General features: G+C 36.2%; 1 protein-coding gene across 2 annotated transcripts in view; it reads right to left on the bottom strand.

Moving 5' to 3' along the window:
* The window catches only part of CRIM1 (cysteine rich transmembrane BMP regulator 1), a 168,505-nt gene that overhangs the window by 43,213 nt on the left and 105,694 nt on the right, over window positions 1–19,598 (bottom strand). Inside the window, exons 6-7 of one of the 2 annotated variants that reach the window (XM_051783312.1) lie at window positions 8,409–8,591; window positions 5,618–5,815 (exon numbers count right to left, since the gene is read on the bottom strand). In XM_051783312.1, coding sequence (XP_051639272.1) covers window positions 5,618–5,815; window positions 8,409–8,591 — 381 coding nt within the window. The remainder of the gene's footprint in view (window positions 1–5,617; window positions 5,816–8,408; window positions 8,592–19,598) is intronic. The other variant, XM_051783313.1, reaches the window with a different exon arrangement.

Below are 19,598 nucleotides of genomic sequence, written 5' to 3'. Positions count from 1 at the left end.
GAATACATTAAAAAGGCCATTCAGTTATTGTTACTAGGTGAAGATACAGCAAACACTAACTTAGTGTACATCTGGGGCAAATCTATGAATGCTACAGGCATTGAAAAGAATTAGAGGATTCATGAGGTTCTTTATAAGTGAGACATCCTTATTAGCTGCACTGATGTATATATTCATTAAGACTCTTTGGCTATTTATCCTTTCAGCAGTCTTCCACTGAACTCAACAATGAATCACTGAAACCCATGAAAATGTTATTTCATAGCAGTACGGTCTTCCTGAATTTCATTGACTTTCATTGGCAGTAGGTTTCATTATACTCTGGATGGTGTGGTTCAACAGGCTCAGCTGCCTTGTCTAGAATCACTATACTAAATCATGAGCTGGCAAAAGTAAGCCCAATTCTCTATAGCTTGGCGTTTGCATCCCCTAATTGACATTGATGAAAAGACTGGTTGAGAGCTACAGCACTGCTGCTGAACAATAACTTATATTTCATGCTTTAAGGAGAACCCTGGGCCCAAACTCCGTGTTGGTGAACACTCCTCACTACCACTGACTTCATCCTGAATGAATCAAGTTTCTTTTCACTGGACTCTGCTCCCTGTTTTTACTTAATGAAGTGCTAGACACGCTGAAGGAACTGAACTGAATTACAACTCAGCTAGAGTTTGCAGCCCTTTATTGATGAAAATGTTAATTTCTTTTTGTGAAGATAAGTGTCAACCATAATGACAGCAAAGTAATGTGGGCCTTATTCACGAAAAATCCTCTGAGGGGATTTTGTTTAACACTTAATTTCTCATTCATGGTTTATGCTGGCACCCTGCCACCTGTACCTGAGGGCTCTCATGCAGAAGGACATACTGCGAGATAACCAATTACTGTGTATCAGCTTTCCCTATGAATAGCCTGAGCCTCTGGGAGATGCAAGGGAACAGAAGCAACCATAAACTTTCCTAAGGGGCATTTTTTGGCATCAATGCCAGCACTGAACACTTGTATTTATTACCTTGTTTAAAAAAAAACAAAACAAAACAAAAAACAAACAAAAAAAAAAAAAAAAGGAAAAAATTAGGTATTTTCACACTATCTTACCCAATATTTACTTGCTGTGAACACAGCTATTATTCCAATTTGTAGATGGTCTGTGGGAAACCCGGTTATTTCTATCACTGTAGCTTCTTTACTATTATTTATTTATATGCTATTATATATTCATATGTTTTATTCTCCTTTTTTATAATAAAGTTCATTAAAAATGGAATTGCTGTTTAAACCACAGTAATATTATTTGGAAAGAAAAGAGTTGTTAGGCCAGCAGAGAAACAAGTAACTCTGTAAGTAGCAATACTAACTGCACCTGATTGCCAACGGATCTGGTTAGCTCCAACAGAACAGGAACCCAGACCAGCCACTGTGAAGAACCTCTAAGCCAAAAGAAGTGTGAGCAGATAGTAAAATTTTGCAGTCCCTTTTGACACTTGAAAAACCACTTTCTCCTCTCTACCTAGCTGTCTGTTTTCATTAATGTGTAGAAATGTGTTCTCTTTGAGACTTCCTTGTGCTGCTAGAAGCCACTAGCTCTAAAACCACGGGAAAGCACAGAGGGCCAGTCTGATTACCTAAGCCTTGGTTCTTAATGAAGACTGTCTAGAAAACAAAGAAAGAGAAAACAAACTAAATAGATAATAGACTAAACAAACAAAGGCAAATCCCAAAGGACCAGTATCATTACAGCAGCTATAGAAGCTATATAGAAGCATCCATCAGAAGTTTAAAACTAATTGTTTGTGCTGGATCCACAGAATGGGACAGGTCTGATTTTCCCAGTTCCCACAAGTGCCTGGCTTGAAAAGCTGTATCAGCTGAAGAGCTTGGGTCTGGGGACAGGCCAATGATGAACGTCTTCCTCTCCTCACCAAACAGTGTCACTGTGCCTCTGTCTCCAGCTTCGTGCTTTTCCTGTGACCCTTCCTTTCTGCCTCTCTCCCTGTGGAAACAGTCACCTTAAAGCAGCCAGTTCCCTGCCTGATACATTGGGCTTTTATTGGTGGTCATTGCTGCATCACATAACTGGCAAGAAGTGATATATTGTAACAAGATATCTTGCCAAAAGGGTTTTGATCACTTTGGTGTTTAGTTAAAAAAAAAAGAAAAAAAAGAAAAGCAGCTTTATATTGAGCTATATATTGGTGAGCCACAGCCATCACTTGCATAAACACTGAAAGCTACACGTGATTTACCATAACTGCTTTCAGTTATGTAAGCAATTTCCTGAGCAAATCTTGTTTCACTGAGGCTGAAAATTCAACTGCCATGCCCTAAACACATCAAAAAGACAACCTTAGTCCCAACATGCCACAGGAGGAATTTTGTTTTCCTCAACAACTTTCTGCTTTCTAAAGCACATCTTTCCTCTTGTAATCCAATTCCGCTCTTTCTTGTCCAATCTTTTTCTTTGCAACAACCTTTTAGGTTGCAACAACACAGTGAGTACCAGCAGCAGAACTTCTGTATCATCAACAGAATCAATGCTCAGGAAGAAGAGTGAAAAACTGATTTAAAAGGGGAAGGAGCACCAATCCATGCATCAGATATCAGTGATGGCAGAAACAAAATAGCATTTTAAATGGGACCAGGTTGTCATTAAAATGATATAACTTAAATTTGAGATAGTAAGATGTGTGAAGGAAGCAATGTTTTTAAGGCTTGTCTTGCCATGGCATACTTCTCCCAGTTCAGCCCTTCTATAAGGAGAAAACCAGAGAACAGAAATCTAAAGAAGCCCCTTGCCTACTAGGTTAGCAAGCAATACCTGTATTGCAATGAAGGTAGACAGTACTTATTTCCTATCCCATGCATTAAACTCCAAGTAGAAACACTACTAATCTCAGATTTAAGGCTTAAGACACATGATGCTATCTGACCTTGGGGGTGGGCCAGAAGTCAATGACTAATATACAAGTCTCTGCTGCCGTCAGCTCAAACATTTATTTTTTCAAAAATAATTTTAAAATACACAGTCTTAATGTTAAATGCAGACAGTCAACCTTTAACACATTGTGATTTTTTCCTAATGTTCTGGAATTTTCTTAATGCGTGCTTTCAAAGAAAAATGTTAACAGATTCAGAAAGACACACAGGTCTCAAACGTCTAGTCCGGTTAAACCTTGTTCTCATATATCTAAATATTTTTATTTAGGCTGCTGATCACAAGGCATAGCAGCCTTCAACTCATTTGATGCCCCAAAATATAACTTCAAGAAGTTTACTGGTACCCTTGATGGTTCATTTCTCAGGGATTTTTTTATTTACTATTATTGCAAGATAAGTCTCAGAGGCTGAATAATTTCTGACAAAGTCATCCAAAACTGCTTCTTGCAAACTCAATTTTTTTTAAATCTTGGGTGCTAGCATCTGAACTCACTGATAAGTTTTAACAGTCCAGATTTTTCATCCTTGAAATAATCCCAAATCTGGATTCCTGGAATTAAATAACTTGCAGTAATGGAGCAAAATAATCTGGTTTTGTTATATTACTTTGCTGTAGGAGAGGGAAGGGAAGAAAGCGGAGAGGATTCAAGCATTTTCAGATATTCTCTGACCACTGGTACCCAAATACACTTAAATCTCCTCCTGGCAACAACTAAAAGTACTTCCACTAATTGTTAGTTTCACCATTTACGTAATTTCATTACTCACTGATTATTTGGCAGTATGTGTTATCAAAGAAAGACCAATTCAAATGTGATGTTTTTAAGCTTAAAATTTAGGATAGTTGCTCAAAATACCATTCATTGTTATTGTCTTCCAGATGACACACTCAAAACCAGACGACTACAATTAAGCATATATCATACAACAGCTAACATGACAAACAAATAAGAAGCCAGATTATTTTTGGATAAAATATAATTAAAATGACACAAGGACCTCATTTAAATATTGATTCTATTGTGCTATTCTGTTAGTCTTTGTCTATTTCTATAATAAGTATAATTTCGCACCACACTCCACACCCTTAACAATTACAAAACTTTCATGGACTTAAACAGTTGCTAGCTGCATCTTGTTCTAAAACAAAATACATGTTATTGCACAGAATTACCTAACCTAGTCCAGAGGAGGTAACTTGAGTCCTCAAAGCACTGCAGAGGCATTAGTGTGGTATGTTAAAGAAGCACCAGCTTGTTTATATTGCGACCTTCAATAATGAATGATGGAAGCCTACGTTCTACCCTGTTTGCTGCCCACAGTTCTTCTTAATTAACTCAGTTCAATATATATAAGCATTTAATTCAGTTATCTCTAATCCAGTTTCTCTAGTCTGGAACAGGAAATCAGAGACATTTGCCTATCCTTCCTTCACCGGAGGAAAAAAAAAATCCTCTGAACATACTAACATATTGAAAATACGTCCATCAGTCTCTCTCTCTCTCTCTGTACTACCTTCCCAAGGTCGCTCACAGATACCTAAATAATGAGTGGTGACAGCAAATAACTGTGATATCCATCATGAGGTGATCACTGGGGATTAAAGGCACTTAACCTGCTTCTTCATAGTAAAATTAATTCAGTGCAAGTAGCAACTGCCTACAATTCACCGGTAGCTTTTACACATTATCAGACACCTTCTTCATACCTTGTGATGTGAATTTTGGAATTAAGGAGTACCTGTAAAAAACTCTTATGCTCCTCAAATTTATCCTAAAAAGTAAGTATTTCAGTGAACTTACTTGGATGGATACTGCAAACCAAGAAGGGCCCTGAGACACATGCAGATACACAAAAATAATTTTCTTCTATCAGTGAGAGAACAGACAAATCTTAATGGCAACTCACTGAGCACCCACAAGTGTCTGTATATTGCGAAGATGGCTCTGACAACAGGTCTAGATTAAACAATTCTAAATTTAGTAACCTGGTCTTTTTCCTGATGAACTACTCCTCCATAAAATGCAATTCTAAATGTACATTTATGTATATAATTTAAAATATTTTTTTTGTCTCAGTTTGCAAGTCTTCACATTTCCATTGTCAGGTTGGGCAAGCATTTTACCATATGGTTAAGTTAAATCTCAGTGATTTATACCATATGCATGTATTTCCACAAATGAATGAAAATACAGTTTTAAACTTCAAAAATTAGTCTATCTCCCAGACACCACCACCTTTTATAAGTTTAACTGAAATATTTATGCCCAGTATCAAACTATAGTGTGCAAAAAGATTTTTAGTTGCAACTAAATTGATGAAGAAGAAACCAGGAATAATCCAGTTAACAGTAATACCAACTGATGAACATTTCTGATCTTCTAACTTCTCCTACATTTATTAATACGATTTAAGAAAAGCTAAGAGCAACATCGGTGAATAATGTTGATCTTAAACCATCTCTTACTATTCCCTTCTGGGCCAAAAGAGTATCAGGATTGCCACATACAGGTATAGTTAAACCATGTTGATGTTTTTTGTCCTCAGTAGTTTATTCAGTCACCAGGCAATGCTGTACCAGCTACTTCAATCCTCCAAAATTTTCAAGTAAACCAAGAATTACCACGTAAGCAGCAGTCATGACAGAGGAAAGCAAAATAAGAGGAAATACCAATCTTACCTTCACACACTGGGCAGCACTCCCCGGGGACTTTAACAGGATTTAGGCAGCTCTGTCCGCAGGCCGTGGCAACACAGTGTGGATCTCCATTGATGCACTGGCAGAAGGTACAGTCGTCCTCTCGCCAGCGGTCTCCGTGAGCTTGGATCTGACCATTGGCATAGCAGCCAGCAGGGTTATTTACTGGATAAAGTGGGTCTGGAATGAGAGGAATTGTAAGAGAATGAGGCTTAATGTTTTGATTTTCTGATTTTGTTTTTCAGAACAAAATGGATCTTAGATCTATTGATTTCTTTTTTGTTCCAGCTTTCTGAAGGAAACTGAAAACATCTAAATGAACCATTGGAATGACTCGTGTCAGCACTATATCACTACTTTATACAATGAGCAAAGATGAGACCTTTGGCACATTTCTTGCTAGAGCAAGAAGATTGCCTTAAGCTACATCTCATCACAGTTTTGGAGATATACTAGTTTTTCTGAACAGATGATCTGGCTCAGTTTTCAGTTTCATTTCAGTTGAAGTTTTTTCCCCTGAAAGCCACAAGACCCACTTATCTGCTAGAAATCAAATGAAGATTTTGGTATTTAAATAACATAATTTTATGGAACATACTTTACGTTACATTTCTCATCAAGTTTCACATAAATAAATAATGCAACCCTGTATATGCAAACCCATGACTTGAAGTAAAAGCAGCTTTTACTCTTCAGAAATAGTATTACTCCAGAAACTTGATAAGTTACGCTAATATTAATAGTAAAAAGAATATATACATTATGTGAATATATACAACTTATCATGGTGGTTAATAAAAATAAAACTGTCAGGCTCAAAAATTAAGTATCTGAGAATGTACGTAAGTAGGTCAAATTTGCAAAGCAAGCAATAATAAAAATTACATATTAAAGCAAATCCAATATAATAAAAGCAATAGATACAACTGAAAACATTTTTTAGCGGACATCAAATAAGCACAAGTGATTTACCTATAAGTTAATTTTTCAAGAGTGTTAAGTTTAAAGGACTTGGGAGAAATAAGACATCCTATCTAAGAAGTTTCATCACTCCCCTCTGGAAGGAAGGCAATGCATTTTGAGTGTAGGAAAAACACGTAGTGGTGCTAAGTAACTGTTGTCTTATTATAAGCCACTTTATGACATTGAATATTTGGATTGAAATACTGAATATTGAAACTGCTCACAACTTCTACTCTGAACTGTAGTGATATTCACAATTCCAGTAAAATGGGTTAAACCAAGAATCATGTGTTTGTGAAAATAAGGCACTTAAAAATTAAAATGTTTCCTAAGCTCTTAACTTTGCACCTTTCATGTTTTAGGATTACCTTACATCTGTAAATAACTATTTTGACTTAGCCAAAAATCAAATCATAAACAAACAAATGAAGTGAATTTTATCCTTCAACTTATATACAGGATTGTGATTGACAGAGGAATACAGAGAAAGCACAGAAAAGCCATATAAGACTTGTGCTATTTGCAATTGTCTTCTATGTGACTCAAACCACAAAGTTCCTGGTATCCTTAAAAGGTCAGTCGTGTTTAAAGGTATAAATTGAGTCCAGCAAATTACATATCCTAATGCTGATATATCCTACAGGACTTTGAGAAAGAATTCCTCCAGGAGTTAAGGCAAGAAGGGCTTATGCCTGTACTACACAACTCACATCAACTCTACCATTACTGTTTTAGAATTCCTACAGAAAAGAAGAAAGCTTTATATTCTTTATATTTCTATCATCAAGTAACATTAGTAGGAAACAATGAGTCACCTTGAAAACCAGTCATGAAATAATCCACTGAAGAAAAGCAGGTAGAAAAGAATGCCACCTCTTCAACAACTAGAAAAGCATGAATGGGTGGGCTGTTAGGTATTTATTCTGCCTATCTAGAAGACTTACCTTGTCAATTTAGGTGTCAACATTACTAAGAAAGCGATCAGAGCTTTCTTTTTTAATTATTAGATTTCTCTTATCTGAGGAGGAGAATTTGAGATTTCCAGCTGATTTCACTTATTGAGAATCTATCCCTAAATGCACATCTAAACAAAGGGAGTAGGAGTGCTTCACAGGTCTTTTGACTATACAGTGGTCAAAGCCTGATCCCCCCTGGGGCGTGATCCAGGTGTAGAGTGCCAGTCCCTGCCAGTTTGCTGGAATCTTGGTTGTGTTCTGGCAGAAGATGCCTCCAATATTTTCTAGTATAAGCAAGAGGGTCAACATGAAATTTCATAAAGAGACCTTTTTAGGAGGACTGCAGGCCTAGCAAGCAGAGGAGGAGGTTCTCAGCAGGGCAAAGGAGGTATATATATATAATTGTAGAGCAGAGAAGGAGTATGTATTGCTCTAGTTGAACACAAAAAGAAGCAGGTTGCAAAGCAATGGAACTGTGTCTTAGGGCCACAACTGCTGCTATGGAGATGCCTGTCTAAATGTCCAGTGCAGAAGTTAGAAACAGCTTTTTATATCCTCTATGAAGAAGGCCCCCGCAGAATCCCTGCACACTTGATCATATTTAAGGAGGTTCTGATGCAGAAGGGAAAGCCAAACAGCTCTGTATAGAAAAGGCAGAGCGTCAATGTCAGAGAAGTGCTGCAAAGAACAAAACAGCACACTCAGGCACAGTACAAATGTAGAAATAAATTGAATTAAGGAGGAATCTACAAGCCTCAGAAGAACAAAAGCCCTTGTTTGTTCATTTCCGTTGAACAGGCAAATAAAAAAAAGCAGCAGAATTAAATGCAAACAGCATTAAAAAGATACTGTACCTTCACACACTGGGCAGCACTCCCCTTCCGGCACATAGTACCTGTCGCAGTGTAGCTCACCACACTGGGCAGAGAAGCAAATAGAGACTCCGCCTTGGCATCGACAAAATCGACAAGCATCCATCCGAAACATGTCCCCATCATAATATTCCATGCTGTTAAATATGCAAGTTGGCTTCACTTCTGAAAGAAAGAAAAAAGTATTTTACAGATATTGTTAAATGGGAAATAGTTAAGCTCATGTTGCTACTGAGAAGAACAGATATAAAAGAGACAGTTGATTTTTCTTTCATTTTTTAAACTTAACTACAATCTTATTTTATTTTATTTTTAGGAACATGGTATATTTTATCGTGTTTCAACAACGGAATAAAATAAAATGCTATTCAAAATTACTTTCAGAGCAATTATCTACAATTAAAAGTCTAAATTTTAAAAAAATCCTAAAGGAAGGTTACAGCACTGGTATTTCTTCACAGGTGTTAAATATTTCTCATTCTGGATGAGCATGAAGCTACTTCAAAATTCAGCACATGAAACAATAGATTTTTCTGTTTTAAGAAGACAGTTTCTGATGTGTCTTAAGTGTAATCTTCCTTTCTGCAGGACTTGGTACTCAGGTGGATAAATTGCACTAAAGTTGTCCAATCAATAGGTTAAAAACTCCAACAAACATTTTGTGACTGCATGATCTGTTATGCAGAACTGAACACTTCAAACAATCTGGAGCTGTAATAGCCAGCTCACAGTTATACTTCTGAATTGTAGTAATATTTATGTGATCACTTTAGTGTTTCAAAAACAGAAGACAGCTATTTCTTGTGTGCTTCTATCTACAGCAGAGCCTTGACATATAATTAAATCCAAACTTTGTTAGAAACTAAGAGCCTCTAAAAATTCTGAAGTATTTTGTGAAGGACATTGTCTATTTACTTGGTTAACGTTAAAAAAAAATGAAAGGGGGAAAAAAAGATGCTCCCTAAACCAATGAAACAGTTTGCAGATTTAATCAACTTTTTTTCATGATTATTATTTTTTTATACTGAAGAGGTTTGGTTCTGGATTATGAAGCAGATCATCATGAATATATCACAAGGTCTTGTTAGGGCTTTTGACCTTGCAGATACCCCATACATATGAACTTCAAACTGCACTCTGTTCAACCAGCTCAACTGATTCCCCCCACACACAATGTCGTGTAGCTCCATGGCCCAGGGCTGAATCATTGTGACTCAAGACACTGTAGAAAAAATACTCTGAATTTATGTTCAACTATAAGACTCCACATTAGTCATTAAGGAAATCATGACTTCACAGTATCATCATTATATTATTCAATGACTTAAGCCTCCTCCCTCTTCCCCACTTCAGAATAAGCTTTTTGGCCTCCTATGACACTAGCCCAAGATACCTGACAACAGCCACCTCAAGTAAAGCACTGCCTAGTTAACCAATGTATTTTTTTCAGAAGCTATGATTTGATATGATCATAAAGCATTAGAGTTGAAACTTGGAAGTATCTTGAGCAATGTTTGATTTTTATATGTCTGTTTGTCTTCAAGGCATAATGTAGAAAGCAGCATAAAAAATAAGAGTAAGAAGAGGAAATACCACTGTGTCCGGGAAAACATCTATGACCTCATTAGAAAGCAATTCGCATAAACAAACACTTGAGAAATATTTCAAGTTTATGTAGCTCAAGCTGTTAGTTTAAAAACCTTCTCAAAAAGGAAAAAGTGCCAACACAACTCATAAGGCCTTTAATCCATTTGCTTCTAGCTTCAATGTTTTGATTGCAGCTTTCCAGATTTTTATTGTTTCCCTCCACCCCGAACAGTAGATATGAATTCATGCCTTGTTAGAAGTAGAAACATCATCTTCAATGAATTATCATTCATTTTTAAATATCCAAACACAACTAAGCAAGTAACTGCAAATCCTGAACAGAAACAGTATGTTTTAGTCCTACAATGAAAACCACCATAGAATTTCACTATTTTTACCGTCCAGGTTTATGGTAGCTTATACATTTATACTGAACTATAAACCTAAGCTGATATGTCCAGCTATGAGACAAGGATTTCTTTGGTTAGAACTAAAGTAATATGTAAGTATATTCGAGATGCCAGTCTTGAAACTGAATCAAGCCAGAACAAGCACTAAACAAAAATCTCTAGCTTTAGATACTCCAAGTGGAAGCCTAATGAAAGAGTGAGCAGCACACAATGAAATTATAATGATGCATTTCTTCCACCACAATATGCTTAAAGATTCTCTCAGTACCCTGCTTTTTTTTATAAAGTGCCAATTTTAATGCCTTATTGATCTGTGTATGACAGTCACAAAGGAATGAAAGAACATAAAGCTAACATTAAATAAATGCATCTTTTCCTAGAGGCCAGTAACCATGAATGCATTGTTTTGCTAATAAGGAGAAAACTACATGTAGGATTCTTCAAGCTTCACTGCATCACAAAGTAATTCAAATTGACCAAACTTCATAGCACAAAACACTTAAACATATCTGAGACTCCAAATCCTGTTTCTGATTCAGACTACTACAACAAAGCAGTGAGCATGAGACACAGACTATGGATTCGTGAACATAAATTCAGTGTCTGCTAGCTCTCAGATAAGCCAGTAATACAAGATTGATCCAGCCTTTTTTTATTGGGACTGAGAGCCCTAAATGTAAGGGTTGCAGTAAACCCCACAGTCTCACACTACACAAACTGTGATTACTTCTCAAGACCTCTATCACCAATGTGAATGGCAAATGGACACAATCTGTTTTATCAAATTAGTTTTCTAAGGTATTATAACTTCTACATTTAAATCTAATGAAATACAGTTCTATTGGCTAAACTAGTCCAAAGCAAAAAACTTCTGTTATTGAGTTTTTTAGTTTTCTAATACTTACGATTTTCTTTGATTAGAGCCATGGAATAGCTTAGAAATACATTCAAGTTTGGGAAGCCACTCTTTGCAAGGCAACAATTTGCATGTGGTTACACATAAGATGCTTCAGGCATCAGCCTGTAGGCAAGTATGCGCATTTTCTTTTGTAATATCAGAAATTCCAGCTCTCCTGAAGCAGCAGCAAGATTCAAAACAATTTTCTGTTGTTTAAACAATTAAAAGGTTCATGATTCTAGCTCTTCAGATGTTTCTTTAGCAAAGACAAGTATTTGTATCAGAGTCTTGGAAGGAACTAGGGCAAGTGCTGTGAACTTTCTATTAAATGAAAGGGGAGGAAACTGATAAACTTGAATCCTGTGTCCATATAAACAAAACACAGAGAAGCTTTCCATTTTTAAAAAAGCTGCGTTGATAGTTTAAAAAAGGGAAGGATATGTTTCACTGGAATTGGCCCATAACAATGTTATAGGACCCCACACTGTATGCTGTTGCTTTCTTGCAAGCATATAAAAACAAGCTAGATAGAAAAGAACTATTTGGGTTCTTACTCTTCAGGTTGAACTGGCTACTGCCCTATTAACAAGATTACAGGACCGTTCTGAAAGTCCTTTGGTCCTGCATCTTCTAAAAAGATCGTCCAGAAACAGAGAAACCAGAAACAAACAAACCCATAACTATTATTTGTAAATCAATGCAATTATTTATGCATACATTTATACATACTTACACAGTTTAAAGGAATGAATTACTATTTTGTGGCACTCGCAGTCCGTAAAAGCTGTTAAAAGATACTTGGGATGCTGAGGAAACCCAGATTCAGCTCTACCTGATATATCCCATTTTCTTTAAGATCACCAGTAATGGAGAAACTGCAGTCTACCTATTAAACAATTCCACAGTTTTAACTACTGTAACTATGCAAAAATCACAGAAGGGGTAATTCAGGTTAGACAGAAACAGCAAACAAACAGAAAGGAAGTTTCCCAAGTTTCATTACATTTCCCATCTTCAAGGTCTCATGTTTTTTTCTGTTTTTTTCTGTCCTCCAATGTACAAATTTCTTGCTAAGAGGACTCATCCTTAAGACACCTCAGGGTGTCCCTGCCTTCATCCTCTCTTACACATAAAATGCATGCAATTTAACTTTTCTTCATCAGGTCATGCTTTTGAGTTTCTGTGGCTTTCCTCAAGGCTATCCTGTGGCACTATCCCCCTTTTGTCTCTACTCCTTCTGGAAACTAAGCATTGCTACTTTTTAACATCCTTCAGTAGGTTACAGTCCTACCACAGGAAAACACCACCACAGCCAAAGGAGGAGCTGGGGCCACAAAGGGTGGTGGCTGTGCTCCAAAACCCCCAAACAGTGACAGATTTTCTTGATGAAATTGCCAAACAATTCTTGGAAGCAAGGCATATTCTTCATAACAGAGGAATGTCTTTAAATCCCAGTGGTCTCTGTCAGTCCATCACAAGAGAAAATAAATGTTGCAATCAGTTTAGCCCTAGGCACATGAACAGGGCACAGGCATCTGAAACAGACTCAGTACCACTGTAAGGTACTGGCATAGCCCATCATTCATTGTCAGTATATCTGTGATCGGCCTCTAGTGCATGAGAAAAGTTAAAAATTGTAGGGGAAAAAAAATCTCCAAAGTTGTAACACAAGGCTGTGGTTTGGTGTTATAACAGGTCTAACCATTTCTCCCATGCTCTGAGAAAAATACTGAATTCTAACCTTGTCGCCAAAGTGTTGGCAACTTTGCCCAAGTTTAAGTACCTAGAAATATCTGAGCCAGAACATTACTGAAGATATTAGCTTACCAAGACAATTCACTTTGGCAAAAAACATTACTACTTCATCAAAGTAAATACTAGAAGTTTTTACTTTATTTTTTTCTTTATAACTTTTACAACCAAACAGAACTGTATCATTTGACATCTAATATTCTTTGTATATGACATATCATCAGTTCACAAAATCTATTTAGCATCTTGGTTTTCATTATTCGGTATGAACAAAAGGAGTTAGATTTTGTCCTTTTTTATTTAAAAAAATAACTTTGTTATTTAAAACTCAGTCTCTACTTCCCACTGAGCAACCCTCCCACTCATAGTGAACCCCTGTGGAGCTTTGAGTTTGGTTTCACATCCAGCTGTGGTCCTGACAATTGCTACCCCTCGTGATATATTTATTTACATTGTATTTATTTATATGCATCTACAGATTGAATAATTTTTATCAGGAGGTTTGGATTGACTGCTTTTCAGTTTTCAACATTTTCCTTTTGCCTCCTGTTTTAAAAGTAACTGGTAACGATTTGCACTGTTTCACATACTGTTCCCAATTTGACTACAGCGAGTATAATACAGATTCAGAGGATCTGTAACATTTGACTTGGTCTGGCAGACTGACCTGCCTTTTCACTATACTAGACCAAATTCTCATACTACTGTGTCTGGTGTTTAGCCATAATTTTCAAATACCTTTCAAATTTTCTGACTGAATTAAAAACAATAAACCCCAAAACCAAAATCTCAGCCCATGTAGAGGTAAATCCCTCTACCTCTTTGGTATCAGATTATCTTCCTTTAATATTAATCTGCCTTTTATTATGTACAAAACAATTTGTAATCTTTTGTTCCTCACAAGCTGCATTTTGCATCTTACTTTTTAAGCAGTTGTCTATTTAAAGTCTACCACAAAAATCTGTGGGTTTGGATAGCCAAAGAGAAATATGCAGTACTGTTTAATCAGTATTAGGACTATGTTCAGCTCTCTGCTCTCAGTCAGACTCTCTTAATCATGGTCAAATCCTTTTTTCTTAAGAGCACACATAAAATTTTAAGTTTAATGAAAGTGCAATATAAAGACTGTCAGAATTAATGCAGTAAACAACGGGAACTCTGTGGTAATTGGATGGTGTCTGTGAGGTGATTCATTTGGACTCCATTCTTCCTTCTTCAGTGAATTCCTTGCTGACTCTATATTTCCCATCAAATCCCTTCAGTATTCTTTGATGCTCCCTTTAGAAACAGGTCATTCTTATTTTCTTTTAGGAATTTCCTTTTAGATTAATAATGGATCTGCAACTGTTGTGAGGAGTAAGTGCACCAACAGGTGACAAAAAGCGTGATTAAAGAGGGTTTTTAATCTCTTCTCCAGTGCAATACTCTGTATAGAGATGCGAGTGTGAAAAAAGCCACAGGGCACAGAGAAATGTCTCCTTTATGTCAGTGTCAGTTTATCTTCTCACATGAGGGAAAAAAAGTATCACAAGTTATAAAATGCGTATTATGTGTTATGTCAAGTGAATGATCTTACTGACATAGGAGATCACTTCTGTACTACCATGTCATCATCAGTGCAGCCTGAAACAGCAGTATAGAAAGGGTCAAAGTCTTAAGTCCTGGGGAAAGGTGTGATCCATTCTTCCCAGGATCAATGCCAGGTATTTTCATGCATGCATCAGATAGTCTTCATTTTCAGTGGATAGGGCAACAAAAGTCCACATCTTACCCTCTAGGGAAAAGGGATTTGAAGGGGGGCTCCACAGCCATTCTTAGCACAGCTGGACTCTAAAATCACAGTTCACAAATGGCTATGGCAGAAAGCAGACTGGTCCCCTTGGCCTTGAACCATGTGGACACATTGATGAGGACTACTCGCACACACATATTTCACAAAGCATTCAACAATCCTTTTAAAGTAGCAGTTGTTTTTAAGGAAACTTATTAAGAAGTGAAAGGCCTGACTGACAGAAGGCAGCAGCTCCAGGACGCTTGGTAATTGCTCTCTCACATTTCTAAGGCAGAGCTCACAGTCAGCATGTGCTTTACTGCAACTTACATTGAAGAGACTCAGGCATCAATACCTAATTAGAGAACAGGCAAGTTTGGATACTCTCTTGTTTCCAAACAGTTGTACTCTACTGCACTTGCAACTTTCAATCTCTTTAGATTCACTTGCTGATGCTCATAATTTAGTGCTGAATCATTTTTTTTCTTTACAAGCTGCCCCCCAAGGAAAAGCAGCATACCAGGATTAGAAGATAAAAGTCCTGGTGAGCAATATATTTCGGGTGGATCAGAAGAATCCTTGAATTAGCTTCTGTAAAATGAAGGATTTTGTGTAAGACTGCATCTTGGGAATCTCTCATTCAATTTTCCCCAAATACATATTATATACTATCTAGTATTCTTTAAATGGAAAGTAGTTTTCAGGCAAATGCAAGTGGGGAAACTTCATGGCAATTGGAATAACCTGCCTTTAAACAAAGCAATATTCACTCTCACTTTCCCCCAAACGTGTGCTCTGCTACAAGGCCCTAGAACCACAGAGCAGGCAAACTCTCATTTTTCAGTTTCATATATTAAGATGAAATTATTTGCTATAAATTTCCCATGTTGCTTTATTTCCTCTATATCTACTTCACACTTCTCAAAAATGAGCACATTTGACTATGTGTGTAGCTCTTCCCTAAAACTTCACTGCTGAACACCACTATGCTGACCTCTGATTCCCATATGCAACAAGAAGTGATGTATATAGTTAGCTATACCTCTAGTTACACTATTTTATGGTAGCCAGAGATTTAAATTTAGCAATTCATGCTTCTGTCTCCTTCAGGCTAAAATTCTGTTGCACGCACAAACTGTGGCTTGCTCTGAGGGTCATCAAGAATGTAAGATTAGGAGAAACACAGCCAGCCAGCTATCTTCTAAGCACAGATGAATGACAAAATCATATCACTATTGCATTTTAAACCAGTGTTTGCTAACAATTCCAGAGAGTTGTAAGGTTTAATTTACAAATTAAAGAGTAAACATGTTTCTTCAGACAAGGAAAAAGAAGCAAAACCAAACAATAATGCTGTAGGCATCATTGTTGTCTGAGCTATCATTTTGACATCCAAAGACCAGGCAGGGTATACTCTGGGATGGCTCAAACACTCATCCTAGATAAATCATGACAAGGAACTTTACTGTGTTGAAAGGAAACTTTGGTTTGATTCCTATTAACATTTAACAACATAGAATGATTTTATTTACAAAAATGTTTCCCTTCAAAATGAAGGAATCAATGTATGCCTTAAAATTGGCTTTAAAATTGACTGACCTTTGGGACAAGAACCACATTCTAATGACAGTAAGACCTGTGCATTAATTGTAATAATGAAATCTTTTAAATGCAGCAGTGCTTTTAAAAGCATAAATTTATGTTAGTTAGTATAACAGTTTTATGTAAAATATTCTGATATCTGCATACACTCATGATGATTAAAATGTCACACAGAACTATTAGGAGCATCAGACTTCTGTAGCGTAGTTTTTTCCTGTAACCAATAAGAAACTTGTTCTTAGCACTTTCTAAATAATTTTTTGGATTAAAAAAATCCAAAAAGAAGGTCAACCCATGCAAAGATTGAACAGCCACAGACAGCAGGTCTTAACAACGATCCCCAACTAAATCAAAATATTTTGGTGGTTAATTATGTCTATATAATTATAGAATAAACCACGAGAAACAGCAGATTGCACATGATGAGAAGCATAAGGACACATAACATAAATCTGAAGCAGAAAAATAATGATTAATGTATTGACTTACTGTTGTTATTTATAATCAAACAGGAACAATAACTCCACAATCTACAAAAAGAGTAATTACTGCAGAAGTTTCTCTCACTACAGATTAATATGCATTTCTAAGACAGACTAACCAAATGCTAGTTTGAGACAGTGTATATCAGTAACAAAGATAATCACAGAAAAACTACAGATGTATCGTGGAGCTTCTATATCAGTTTTATATTAAATCCAGGAAAAACATTCATGAAATAATAACTGATCTGTCCCAAAATTGTTGACAAACAATAAAGAGAACATACTGCAGAGTCTCTACATGACACATAGTTTGCTGCCATTAACTGTCCTCTCAACACTGGCCACTGCTGTTCTACAAGAGGAGAGCTCTTCCTATGCAGCAAAGCCAGCCTCCCCATAGTCTGAATATGCAGCTCTGCATCTATCACATTAGCACGTCCTTGCAATAAATACTGCAGAAGTCTGGTCTGCTTTAACATTCATTATTAGGGTTACCTAAATATACAAACTGGAGTTTTTTCAGTCTACATACACTTATTTGTAATGGATGCCTTTATTTTAAGGTAAAGATGATTACTAACCTTCCTGACTGCTCCCTCCAGCACCAAAAGAATCACTTAATTCTAACATCCAATAGGTGATATAATTGCAGGAAAACTATACTAATGTGAGTGTGGACATGTCCTTTTTATTCCATCCTCTTGCCTTTTTCACGAGGTTTTCAAACACAGAAGTAACTATTTGAACTTGCTGGGAATGCTGATTACACAACTTCCCCACTTACCATCTATAAGCCCATTAACTTGCATCTGATTAAAACACATTCTTTAAAAGGCATCTAATCCTAAATGGAAAGGATGAAGATAAGGAATTCAGTATCTTTGTGGCAGTTTGTGCCAACAGCCATCCCCCATTGCTGAGAACAGCATGTCCTAGATCTTACAGATTCAACTCTTTTTCCTTTGATGGAAATTTTTTTTAATGAAGTGAAGAAATTGATTTAAGTCTATCACTGTAAGATATTTTCTCCATCTGTTACCGATATTGACTGTATCTCTTCTGCACTTGTTAGTATTTCAAGATACTTTTAAAAACAGAACTGTATATTACATTCAGCTATCAGTTTCACAAACAACATTCCCCGCCTTGTCTTCATCGTAAACTGACCAGAGTAATGATAGGGATTTATTACACACACACATATTTATCAGTTTGTCATTGTCTTAGACATTTATCTATAAGTTCTTGTCAGAATTAGTTTTCTAGGACTAGTTTGTCTCCCTGAAATAAGAACCACCTAAACACCCTAAAAAACCCGCAAATTATAAAGCAATGCAGATCATTTGTCCTCTTTACCAATGATTTGTCACACAATCCAAATGTCACACACTCATTAGTAGTTTCACAGTTGTTCACAGATTGTTATTTAAAATATTTATCATCTTCAGGCTTGTAACTATTTCCTCTTTCCAAAGTGAAGCATCATTAATAACTGCACCTGGAAGTTTGCTTGAAGCAATTTAAAGTTACATCATACAGCATTATTTTTTAAAAATCTGATTGTAGCATGAAGTTGCATAATGACAAATGCCCTTCTCTAAAAAAAAGTATTTAACTTTTCTGGCCAGGTTTCTCAGAATTATTTTTTTTTTAAGAGGAACTTCTTTAAAGATAATTTTGATACTGGTCTGTAATATATTAATACTGATTTTTAATGATATATACAAGACAAATCTACAAATCTTCATTTTTCTTCAACCTGGTCTCTCTACTTTCCCCTGTGGCATCAACTTCCTTTCAAAAGCTGGTTTTTTTTCTTCCAATTTATTCTGTATTCATAGGCTACTAAGGTGAAGATTAGGAATGTGAAAGAGGCAAAAAGGAATCCTGACCCAAAAGCAGCTTGAATCTCTGGAGTGAGTTACAGTGAGCAATAAGGCAGTGACGCACAGGGCAACAGTGCTAAGACAGTCCAAACTGTTACCAAGGAAAAATGAATATAACTCATTGGAAATAGAATATGAAGATGACTAAGGACAAAAAAAAGTGGGCAATTTAAACAGCTCCATCTCACACCTGCTATAATGTATACTGCAAAAATTTTGTTAGCAGAACCCACAAATAATATGCAGACTGAAGAGAAACAATTGGCAAGGTGCTTTATACCTTTGAGACTGTTTCACAACAGCAAAGACATCATATCAGAAACTGGTTTTCCATTTCTTGCTCAAACTACTAAAGCAAATCCTAAATCAAACATTGCACTGAGGTGTGTCACACAGTTAAACCAGATTCAGAAACAATATTTTAACAGAATGAAACAAATATGAAACAAAGGAAGATGAGTATTACTTTAGTATAATAGGTAGTATATAAACAAAAATAAGGTAAGTTACATTTATACAATTTTGTCCCAAATAGTGGAAGTATTAGTCTGAAAGCTAAAGAATCTGTGAGTCTTCCTGATACAAATTCTTTTATTCACATGAAAGAACTTAATTTTTATATACAATATCCCATTATATGTACTAGTATTTTTGATTCAGCATTTCAGTATTTAAAATATTGCTATGTGTAAATATCACAAACATTCTCCTGGGGAAATCTCTGTCTCTCTCTCTCTCTCTCTCTCTCTCTCTCTCTCTCTGCATGTTTATATGCATATCC

The sequence above is a fragment of the Manacus candei genome, unplaced genomic scaffold (assembly GCF_025592945.1).
Source record: "Manacus candei isolate 608988 ecotype Guabito, Panama unplaced genomic scaffold, ASM2559294v1 h1tg000017l, whole genome shotgun sequence".
NCBI lineage: Eukaryota > Metazoa > Chordata > Aves > Passeriformes > Pipridae > Manacus > Manacus candei.
Note: the sequence above shows the minus strand (reverse complement) of the source record. Positions and strands in the feature narration are given on the sequence as shown.